The 12,019-nt window shown below is 38.8% G+C and overlaps 1 protein-coding gene across 3 annotated transcripts in view; it reads right to left on the bottom strand.

Annotated features, from left to right (window-relative positions):
• Nucleotides 1-637: 637 nt before the first annotated feature.
• The window catches only part of MED20 (mediator complex subunit 20), a 44,098-nt gene continuing 32,716 nt past the window's right edge, over nucleotides 638-12,019 (bottom strand). For all 3 annotated transcript variants that reach the window (XM_082414809.1, XM_082414808.1, XM_082414806.1), the window contains exon 5: nucleotides 638-710. In XM_082414809.1, coding sequence (XP_082270935.1) covers nucleotides 681-710 — 30 coding nt within the window. In that variant the 3' untranslated portion in view covers nucleotides 638-680. The remainder of the gene's footprint in view (nucleotides 711-12,019) is intronic.

Here is a 12,019-nt window from a genome sequence, read left to right as displayed (position 1 = left end):
TAGGCAAAGAAGAAGACATATCATACACTTATATTATCTGGGAGGGGGGGCTAAATTTCAGATAGGTTTTGGTTATCTATAATGTTTGAATTATTGCCAATAAGCATGTATGGACTTATGTAATTTAAAATTTTTATATCTCATAAATTTAGTTACACCTTTTATTGGATTTTCTGTGGAATTCTATTTGATTATCACCTGACACACAATCTGCACTTGGCTAAATGAACAGGATCCCCAGGGTGAGCCTAACATCACAGCAGCTGGAAATATCTGGAGAGCGAGAAGGGGTTGCTAACACTCTTGAGAGGTCATGACAGACATAGTCTCTATCCAACCACCAGTTAGCTTCAAGACCTGCCCTAGACTTGTTTCAGTATGGGTGCTGGTCTCCAGGTCCCATCTTTATCTTCAAATACAGCTGTGTCCCCTCTTAGCTTAAGCAATTCATAGCATTCAGAAATTCACAAGGGTAAGAAAGGTGGTGAAAGCCTAGAATGGCAATAAAACAAAGATAGTGATGGATCACTGATCACTCACTCTAATAGTATACCAACCTTGGCCACCTATTACAGACTGGTCATACATAATACTATTGTGACATGAATAACTTTTTATTATAGTTTTACTTCTTACTCATTAAACAAGTTTTTTCCATCTTCTTCCATATTATTCCACAGTCATTGGTTAGGTTTCCTCTTCTCTATTACCTACAGGGGAAAAAAATTCTGTAAGGTTGGGCTGATATATAGTAAGAGAAAAGCAATTTCATGAATTTTATTTATAAATTCAAAAACAGGATCAGTGTATTACAATGCCATTTAGTGAAATCCCCACAAGTCCTCAAAATTGAGGTGAAAGAGTAAAAAAAAATAGCTGTGATCTTTTTTTCAGCTAAGAGCAACCAGACAGTCATTTATGAAGAGGCTGATGGAAGTACGAAAGGTTTACTTCCTGAGAAATGCACTTCTGCATTTGTTTTAGGTTTTAAAGATTATACACTGTCTTTGCATATAACTTGAAACTGTCAGAAAAACCAAAACAAATTCATGGCAACAAAAATAATCGTGTTTCAAAAGCCAAAATTCTTTTTGTATAAGTGAAATATGTAATAATGAAAGATGCCAGGAGGTGACATCTTTGTGTTAGATGGGTTCATGACTTTTAGGTAAGCAGCATGCATTCTATACGCAAGGACACTGTATTAGTCAAAGTTATCTAGAATGTAGAATTTGGACAAATTACATGCATAATCAATTTTTAGGTTTCTGACACTTTATTGAGAAGGCAGGACTCAATAAGCTTGAGATTAATACACTGTCTGCCACCATGTAACAAGATGAAAAATTCTCTATTTTGCTATCCTAATAACTAACACAAGAATTCCTCTTAGAAGAAGCTTTCTTTGTGAAAATATGTTCCCTCATTAGGGTCCCCCACCACTCATGTTCAGTCCCCTTAGGGTGGACGGTTCCCTGCAGAATGGCTGTCAAGATCCCAGAATGACTGTCAAGAAAGGGAAATTGCTTTACACTAGACAAGCGAAAGAACTTGTTATTTTATTTCTGAAAGAGAGAAGGATGATGAGGAGAGGGAAAGGAAGAGGAGAAAAGAATAGTTAGTATAGTGGAGCAAAGCTGGGGTTACGTGGGGGTGAAGTTCTCCAGTCAAGGGAAGTCTGGAACATTTTCAGAACAGGGATGCCTTAATAGAAGTTGCATTAATGCAATATAGGGCTCACCCACCTCTATTTTGCCTCCTTTCTTCAGTTAGGTGTACTAAAAATACAAATGCCCTCTATGAATAGGGCCTTTCTGAGAATCAGAGAAGGAGCCAAGTATCACATCTGAGGGCACCATGGTGCACATCAGAGGCACAAGGCAAGAAAAATAGGGGCCTAGGAGGCAGAAGCAATTGCAAGATGATAAAACCAAGGAAATGCACAAATATTTTCAGGAAGAGAAGAGCTTACAACTTCCACATTCTAGGTTGGGGGTTTGAGGCAACCTCATCCAGGAAGCTAAGCTGACATTGTATGGATGGGTGTTTTACATCCATAAAATTTCCCTCTTTACCTTTTTTTTGGGGGGGGGGGGCGCGCCACGTGGCTGTGGGATCTTAGTTCCCAACCAGGGATTGAACCTGCACCCTCGGCAGTGAAAGCACAGAGTCCTAACCACTGGACTGCCAGGGAATTCCCCATAAAATTTCCCTCTTTCCTATCCAAACAGCCTTACTTTCAATATGAGAACACCAAACCGTTAAAAGTTAACTTAATTACTTTTAAATCCAAGTTATTTGAATTAATTCTGGATGTTCTCCAAAAGCTGACCAAAATAATCAGTTCTATACTGAGCACCTAGAATACGTTAACTACACAGAGGTTAGGCTTAAAAGCCCTATGAAATAGCTATTAATTTGAGGAGTAATGACTTTGATCATTATGATGGTGATCTTGAAAACTGGGAAATTGTAACAGGTCAGCTTAATTCTGCAAACTTAATAAGACTACACACATTCAAATATTTTCCATCTAGGTCCCACTTATATTATTTATACTACTGTAATATACTTTTGAATGGGGGGGATGGAAATTCAGATATATAAAACAAATCACTGCAGTAGGAACTAAAAATGTGGATGACATCCCTTTAAACCATCATTAGAAATAAAGTCCCTAACAAGCACATTCCAAGTGTACCTATCATGAGTGAAACTTGCTGAACTCTCAGGCTTTGTGGCATGTGCAATGCAAGAGTACAGGATGTAGAGTAACAGAGACCAGTTATCATCACGGTGGCCGTACCAGACCTTTCGCAAGTAATTTAACTTCTCTGAGCCTGTTTTCTCATCTACTTCAGAGCACTGGTGTAAGGATTAAATGAAAATGCAGGTAAAATGCTAGCATGCTGCCTGGCACATAGCTGATGACTAAAAAATGTTTAGTTTCCTTCCTTTATCTTTCTACCTTTAGTTTAGAGTAATTTTCAGGGATTGAGGAGAAAATCCATTCCTGAAAACTTTACTCAACTTACTTTTATTCTGCCAAATAACAATAATCATGATGATGATGGCTGCTAACACTTATATAGCCTTTAATGTGCGCCAGACACTCATCTAAGCACTCTAACATATATTAACTCATTCAATTCTCACAATAACTATGAGGTAGGTATTATCTTTATTCCCATTTCACAGACACTGAAACAGAGGTACAAATAAGTTTGACAGCTAATAAGTGGCAGAGCTAGGATTCAAACCCAGGTTTCTGCTCTTAAGAAATACTAGCATTGGGACTTCCCTGGTGGCACAGTGGTTAAGAATCTGCCTGCCAATGCAGGGGACATGGGTTCGAGCCCTGGCCCGGGAAGATCCCACATGCCGCGGAGCAACTAAGCCGGTGCGCTGCAACTACTGAGCCCACGTGCCACAACTACTGTAGCCTGCACGCTCTAGGGCCTGCCTGCTGCAACTACTGAACCCACATGCCTAGAGCCTGTGCTCCACAACAAGAGAAGCCACCGCAATGAGAAGCCTGAGCACCGCAACAAAAAGTAGCCCCCGCTCGCCGCAACTAGAGAAAGCCTGCAAGCAGCAACAAAGACCCAACTCAGCCCCTACCCTCAAAAAAAGGAAAATCTAGCATCAGCGACTAACATCAAGGTGACAGCAGCAATGCCCTTTCTTTAAGAGATCTCTAATATTAATGTAGTCAGGTAGCAAATGTTCAGATGACTTACCAAGTAGAAAAGATCCATATTTTAGGTAATTAAGGTTATCTAAAATATATATATTTTATATATAGTTAAAATACAGATTTATATTATATACCTGAAAATATTTTAATATATTACAAACTTCATAGTTTTAAAAGTTTAAAAAGTTGAACAAGAGAATATTAATAAATTCAAATCAGATAAAAATTTAACCAAGGGACATCCCTGGTGGCCCAGTGGTTAAGGCTCTGCACTTCTCTGCAGCGGGCACAGGTTCGATCCCTGGTCAGGGAATTAAGATCCCGCATGCTGCACAGCAAAAAAAAAAAAAAGAAATTAACCAAGATTGTACCTTTTTCAGCAAGGTCAGCCATGTGGCACATTCCAAAATATAAACATTTATTATCCTATGTTGTATCTTGTCTGTAACTGCCTTCCCATAAGCTCCTGGAGGACAGCAGTAGCATCTTATCTTACTAATTGTGAACAACAGTGATGTCTAAAAAAGTGCCTAGTGCTCACTAGGCGCTCAGTAAATATTGATGAAAGAATGAAAACACTGGATATTAAACAAAGAAAAAGTTTTCAATTCCATCTGTTATTTCCATTTCCATTCTAAGGCACTAACACTCTAGGCTTATTTCCCACCACCCATTCACTCCTTAATTTTCCTATCATCAAGTCCTTGCTGGATTTAAGTGTTTCCCTTGACCCAGTCACATCTTTGCTCATATTCCAATTTATGAGCTCATGTAACAAAATGTCTTATGACAAAAGGTCTCAAGTATACAATTAATCAGAAGATTCGTGCATGAATGCACGCATGCAACATACTGTTATGGCACTTTATGCTTTTCAAAGTGCTTCCCCACATATCTCTCAGATGCCTCAAGACAACCCTGAGAGTAGACAAAGCAGGTGTGATAATCCAGGAAGCTACAGCTAATGCTGATTGTTTTGGAGTGAAAACATATTCTCATTGTCTCTGCCAAAGAGCCAGTGGCTCAGAACCTGAGTTAGATGCTTTCTCGGTAATTGGGCAGAAAGTCTATGAAATGACATATTTTTAAGTCATAATGTCATAAATAATTTTTTAAATCAAAAACGATCAGTCATATCTAATTAAAGTAAAAACGGGCCAAAAGGCTTGGAAGATACAAAGGCAGAGGAAACTCACACAACTAAATAAAGAAAAAGTTTACATGCATCCACAGCTAAATAAAGAGATCTCATATCGAATTTTAAGAAGAACACAATTAAATCTCTCTTGGCCGCTAAGTTAGGAAGCCCAGCATAGACTGGTGGGAAGACAGAGAGTGAGATTAGGTAGCAGGAAGTCTGGGTCTCAGTCCACACTCTGCCACTGAAGAGCTATGTGATCTCCAGTCCCACTCAAATTTAAAATTCTAAAATTGTGTACATATCACCAGGGTAAGGAATAAAGCAAAAAGAAACATAAAACATTGTGCAGTATGGACAGCACGAACAAGGGCTTAAGATCTGCTGACTTTACTGTTCTAAGATCTAAGTTATTAGTTTGCCACGGGTTTTACCCATTAACGGCTCTGAATAATGTTTTAAGTTCAAATTCAGGACCTCTGAACAGAAACTGCAAAACAGACAGATTTATGATTTTCTGTGAAACACAAAGTGTGCTAGGATTGCATTTATACACTTTGACCTTGGTTCAGAATAATCTAGGTGGTAAATTCTAAGTTCACTTGCCAAATGAATCTTATAAGCTATTTATTAAAATGCTTTTTCACCATTAGACAGAAATGTGGTCCATGGGTTTATTTTATTTTTTAAATATTTATTTATTTATTTGGTTGCGCCGGGTCTTAGTTGTGGCAGACAGGCTCCTTAGTTGCTGCTCACCAGCTCCTTAGTTGCAGCATGTGGGCTCCTTAGTTGCGGCTCCAGGGCTCCTTAGTTGCAGCTCACCGGCTCCTTAGCTGCGGCAGGCGGGCTCCTTAGTTGCTGCTTGCCAGCTCCCTAGTTGCAGCTCATCAGCTCCCTAGTTGCAGCACGTGGGCTCCTTAGTTGTGGTTCACCGACTCCTTAGTTGTAGCAGGCAGGCTCCTTAGTTGCAGCTCGCCGGCTCCTTAGCTGTGGCATGTGAACTCTTAGTTGCGACATGCATGTGGGATCTAGTTCCCTGACCAGGGATCGAACCCGGGCCCCCTGCATTGGGAGCGCAGAGTCTTATCTACTGTGCCACCAGGGAAGTTTTGGTCCATGGGCTTATGAAGCTGTGTTTTACAAGCGTAAAAGTTCCCTATGTGATCCTCCCTCATGTCCCACCCCAGGTTAACCACTGTCCTGACTATTATCAAGAAAGTTAGAAATTTGCTTCTCTTTATTATGTTTCAAATAACATTCTGGTCTTAATTAACTACTTAATAAGGAATAAAGAAAATACAACCTTAGCCAGATTGGGAATTCCTTCTCACCAAAAAATAAAATGACCTAAAAGCAATAGCATAATATGCTTGCATTCTCACTTATCCAAGATAAATATATACAAACAAAAGCAAGACCAAATCCCATTTAGTTTGTAGAGCAGCAGTGTCAGCCACAAAAATGACCTTCCATATAGCATGTGCTGGAGTTGCTATTTCATCACTGTGCTTAAATATAATCCTGTTTTTTATAATCTCCACATATGATAAATATTACTAATTGGTAGAGTTCAGTCTGCCAGCATTCATTCAAGCCATTTTTAAAGCATTAATTTGGTCATTACCAAGCACATTTTATAAATACCATACAACAATTTTGTCAGCACAGAGCAGCAATTTATAATGGGAAGAGAACACTTACAAACATTTATAATACTTTTACTAGATACCATGCTGTGTGAGGGGTTTTCATATATATTTGCTCAGTTAATTCTCACAATGAGGTAGACATCAGCGGCATTTTACAGATGAAGAATGGATACTCAAATGGTGATTAGATGACTAGTCCAATATCACACAGCAAGAAAACAGCAGCACCTAGGCCCAAGATAATTGCTTTAAGTTGCCAGTAACTCCACACCAGCGGCAAACAACATGAGGTTTATTTAAGTAAAGTTTTGTGCCATGGTAAAACTTAGCTGGCAGATAGCAATATTCTAGGGCAATTTATATGCCTTGTTCAGGAGCTACTGAGCTGTAAATCTGTACTCCTTCTACAGAAACAGTATCTAATTTTAAAATTGAAACATAAAGACTTGTCACTACAGCTAGCTGTTTTTAGAGAAAACACTGTAAAGGAAACATTAATTCACTAAATAGAGTCAGTAACTGTTGTATAAAGAAGTTATCTCTTGGTGACCATATCTAAACAAGTGCCAAAAATTACTTGTGTCTTACAAACATAAAACTATTTTTTAAAAGAATTTTGAAATATTACATTAGAAAATGCTTCCTATAATCAAAGCTCTTCTTTTAAAAGTTTAACTCTAAGTGAAATATCACTATTCACTACACTACAGATATAAGTGATATTGTTGGTTTTCCCTGAAAATTCCCATAAAAAATAACATTTATAAAATAAACATTTTAGGAGTGCTCTGAAATGGACAATACTAAACATATAATAAGATTTAGATAACTTGATGGACTGTATATCTGTGTCAAGCAATGAGAAGATATTTGATCAAGATCTAACGCCTGCAGAGCTTTCCAACTCTGTATTGTTCTAGCTTGTGATCTGGTTAGAGTATTCAAAGATACAAAACAGATGCAGATATTAAAAATATAAAATTGCATCAAATTATAAGACAATACCCTAATTAGGTGTAGTTAAGAGAGCAGGTTTAGGACTCAGATTGGCTGGATTAGAATCCCAGTGGGATCAAATTCCTAGCTCCATGACTCAGTTTCCTCACCTATCTCATGCAATTATTAGGGAGTTACAATGTGTCCAGAGTTCAGAAAACTCAGTGGCATGAGGTAAGTGATCAATAAATATTACCTATTATTTTTCTAGTATTACATTGTGTAAAACATAAAATATACGGGCTTCCCTGGTGGCTCAGTGGTTAAGAATCTGCCTGCCAATGCAGGGGACATGGGTTCGAGCCCTGGTCTGGGAAGATCCCACATGCCATGGAGCAACTAAGCCCGTGTGCCACAACTACTGAGCCTGCGCTCTAGAGCCCGTGAGCCACAACTACTGAGCCCGCGAGCCTAGAGCCCGTGTTCTGCAACAAGAGAAACCACCACAATGAGAAGCTCGCTTGCCGCAACTAGAGAAAGCCCGCGCGCAGCAACGAAGACCCAATGAAGCCAAAAATAAAAATAAATAAAATAAATAAATTTTAAAAATATATATATATATACATGTAAAAAGACTGAAGGCCTTTCATTACTGGGCTATTTTTCAAGTTTAGAAATTTAAAACATAATAAAGAGAAGCAAATTCCTAACTTCCTTGATAATAGTCAGGACAGTGGTTAACCTGGGATGGGACATGAGGGAGGATCACATAGGGAACTTTTACACTTGTAGGATGTTACTCCAGCTTTTGTTTTACTAGTCTTTAAAATGTACATATGTTTTAAAATGTATTTCACGTATGTCATATTTCACAATTTTAAAAAATTGGAAAAAGTAAAAGTTAATACATTTCCAAAGAATAATAATGAGAAAGCATTATTTAACCTTAGAAGAGGATGAGAGGAAAACAACAACAACAAGAAAACAATGCTTAATCATTCTAAGTGTTCCAGGTACTTCAGATTATGTATGCAACAGCTTAGCTCAGTCAAGGAAAGATTTCCATTGGATTCCACTCAATCCTAAGAGACATTTTTCTCTGTGGGTCAGTTGTTTTAAAGGGTGTCATTGATTCACTAGGAGCACCTCTTTATGATCATGAAATCTGGAGAGTGTAAGGAAGCTCAGAGGGCTTCTATTCCAACATGTTCACTTTCCAGTTAAGGAAACATCAGACTCCTTAGCTTCCAAACAACAGGCTTTTCCCGCTCTGCTCCCAGCTGTTATTACTAGTCACCAACGTGACACAAAGGAAGGGGCAAAGCCCATTCTTTCAATCGTCTCCTAATAGTGACTGGAGAAAAGGTGAGTTTTCCCAACCATCAGCACCTGTCAGTGTCCTAACATGTACCCCAAAGATGCTGGGACCTACAGAGGAACCCAATGCTTCAAAGAAGGCACTCCATAAATATGTGTAGAAGTGAATCTATTCAAAAGTATAAAGCAGGGTTTCTGCCCACAAGAATTTTACATATAAATGAAAATCACCAAAGAATCCTAGTCAACATACAACAAATTCGGTAGTGTTCTGGGGCAAATGGTACAAAGTACAAAATATAGGAGGGAAAGGGAAATAAGACAAAAGATTTATGTCATGGGGTAAAATGCAGGAAGGGGTCCTGGAAGAGGAGAATTGAGAACTGAGTTTTGAAAAATTGATAGAGAAAGCATTCTAGGATTTCTCCAAAGAAACTTGACATTTTTACAACATGTTTCCTTTTTCCACATTTTTTAAACATTTTAACAGGCATACTAATTTGTTCTAAATAATTTTATCTGCTATAATTACATTCAGGAAAGAGTTTCTGCCCTCCCTGACAAAGAACTTTTGGAGGCCACTGAAAAGGGAATAGTAGGAAGAAAAAAGAAACCTTTTAAATGCTCAATATAAATTCTTCAAAACAGAAACATCTTTAAAAGGGTAAGACACAAATTTTCTTGAGTTTTAAAGTTCACCCCAATAAAACCAGACCCCAATCTTTAACAGGAAGAAGAACATTAAAAAAAAAAAAAATTCCATGACTGCAACCTAAAGCCGACACTAAATTAACAGGACATTTGGGTGACATAAGCCATGATAAAAGGCTCCTATTTCCAGCTACTTTAATGAGAGAAGACAGAACCACATTGGCAAGGAAAAGAACACTGGGGAAGAGACTCAGTTCTAGTTCTAGACAGATAAGTGACCATAGGTAAGCCACCTCTGCTCTCTGGGTCTCAGTTTCCACATCTGAAAAGGGAATATTTAAGTTACTTAATGACCTAATTTCTATTATACTATCTGCAAACTTCCCGAAGTCGTTTAGATGTCATTTTCTTATAGCAAGCTATAGGCTAGGCATTAACCCAAAAGGGTAGCAAAGACCAAATGAATTTATATCTTGTACAATTCTGTTACTGTAGCAAAATTTTTCAACCGCTATAAACCATCTTCCTATTAAGTAGTGTTGAAACAGGGCATCAAAGAAATAAATTTGGATCTTCAATGAAAAATGATGCATTGAACACCTTCACATACCTCTGCTCTCTCCCTAAATCCATTAAAATGGCATTAAAAACATAAAATTCATAAGGACAAAGACTAGGAAAGGAAACAACTACAACAAAGTTTTTGGAAGCTGAAAAGCAGATTGATTAGCTATTTGATTTAGCACAATAAAGAAAGCAAAAACTAAGAGCATGTTAAGGGGAAGCTCAGAGCAAACTGAATTGTGCTGGGAAACACCAGAAAAGCTCAGAATGATCTGAAAGTGGGAACAGCAGGCAGGGCTGAATAAAGGAGCACAGGGTGAAAGTTCTACCCCAAGGTTCCCACCCTGACTCCAAGCAGCCACTGGTCACAGGAAGGGAATTTACTCTCTGGAAACTAAAGAGACTCTGGACTTAGGCACAACTAGGGGCAGGCCGACCAGTCTAAAAAGATGGGGATTCAAGGAAGGCTGAGATCCTGAAAGGTAGATATCCCCAGCTCTTTCCCCGTTCAGCTCCCCAAATGCTGAAGGCAGGTGTGTAAGCCGATGGTTGGAGCATTCTCTCTGGGGAAAACCTGGCTAAGAGAATAGAAAAACACCTACAAATACTGACTGCTGGAGGTGACCCCCCACCCCCAACACACACAAAATTGGGTTCCTGGCTAATCACTTTATAATGAAGACCACCATTTAACTTTTAGAAGCCCCCACTCAGGCAAATTCAGCTTTCAGTTTTTCAGTAGCTCAGTCTGGAATATGAGTAAGATGGCCAAGGCCATACATTTAAGGAAATTCCCTAAAAGAAAGACCAAAACAAGCGATCAAGTAAAGGTACTTTAAGGAAAACAGAGATGATACTGGAGGCTGCAGAAAATTTTTTAAAATTGTAACTAATATAAACAGAGAAGAGTTATTCCATCCATGAAACAAAAATAGAAAACAATAAAAAGCAGCATTCAGAGAAAAACCTCTTGAAAATTAAAAATGATAAAGAAAATATAAAACTAATTAGAAGAGTCTGAAGATGAAGTTCAAGACACATCCCAGAAAGTAGAACAGAGACCAAAAACATGAGAAATAGAAAAGATGGTAAAATTAAAGAACTCATCAGTCCACAAGTTCCAAACACAAATAAGTGTTCCAGAGAGAAAGAATAGGAAAACGGGGGGCAAAGGGGAGAAGGGGGAGGTTGGTTATAATTTAAGAATTCAAGGGACTTGCCTGGTGGTCAAGTGGTAAAGAATTCACCTGGCAATGCAGGGGACACAGGTTCAAGCCCTGGTCGGGGCAACTAAGCCCACGTGCCACAACTACTGAGCTGGCGCGCCTCAACGAGAGAGCCCGCGTGCCGCAAACTACAGAGCCCATGTGCCCTGGAGCCCGTGTGCCACAACTAGAGAGAGAAAACCCACACGCCACAACTAGAGAGAAGCCCGCGCGCTGCAACGAAGAGCCCATGCCACAAGGAAAAGATCCCGCATGCTGCAACTAAGACCCGACGCAGCCAAAAAAAAAAGAAAAAGAAAAAAGAATGCAAGGAAATCTCCCAGAACTGAAAAAAAATCTATGTTTCCAAACTGAAAAGGCTCTCAGTGTGCCCGGCACAACAGATAAAACAAGTGAGGCAGATTATCATAAAATTTTAGAACATCAGGGACAAAGATCAGATCCTAAAACCAACCAAGGAGGGGGAAAAAAATCAAGAATCAGAACACCACCAGCCTTCTCACAGCAATAATAGAAGCTAGAAATCAATACAGCAATGCCTCTTAAACTCACAGAAAATATTCTCCAATCTAGAATTCTAGAGCCAGGTAAACTATAAATCAGCTATGAGAGAAAATGAAGACATTTTCATACATGCAGATTTACATCCCATGTACCCTTTTCTTAGAAACCTTCTGGAGGAACTGCTTAATTAAAATATAAACAATGAAGGGGGAAGATATGGGGTCCAGGAAACAGGGAGTTCCAACACAGGGAGGTGAAGAAAATACCTAGGCTATTCAGGAAGGTAGATCCCAGGATGAGAGCTGTTCAGGTCTAGAGAAAACCCTATACAGAT

Source organism: Balaenoptera physalus (assembly GCF_965194825.1).
Source record: "Balaenoptera physalus genome assembly, chromosome: 11".
Classification (NCBI taxonomy): Eukaryota; Metazoa; Chordata; class Mammalia; order Artiodactyla; family Balaenopteridae; genus Balaenoptera; species Balaenoptera physalus.
This window is presented reverse-complemented; position numbering and strand designations above follow the sequence as displayed.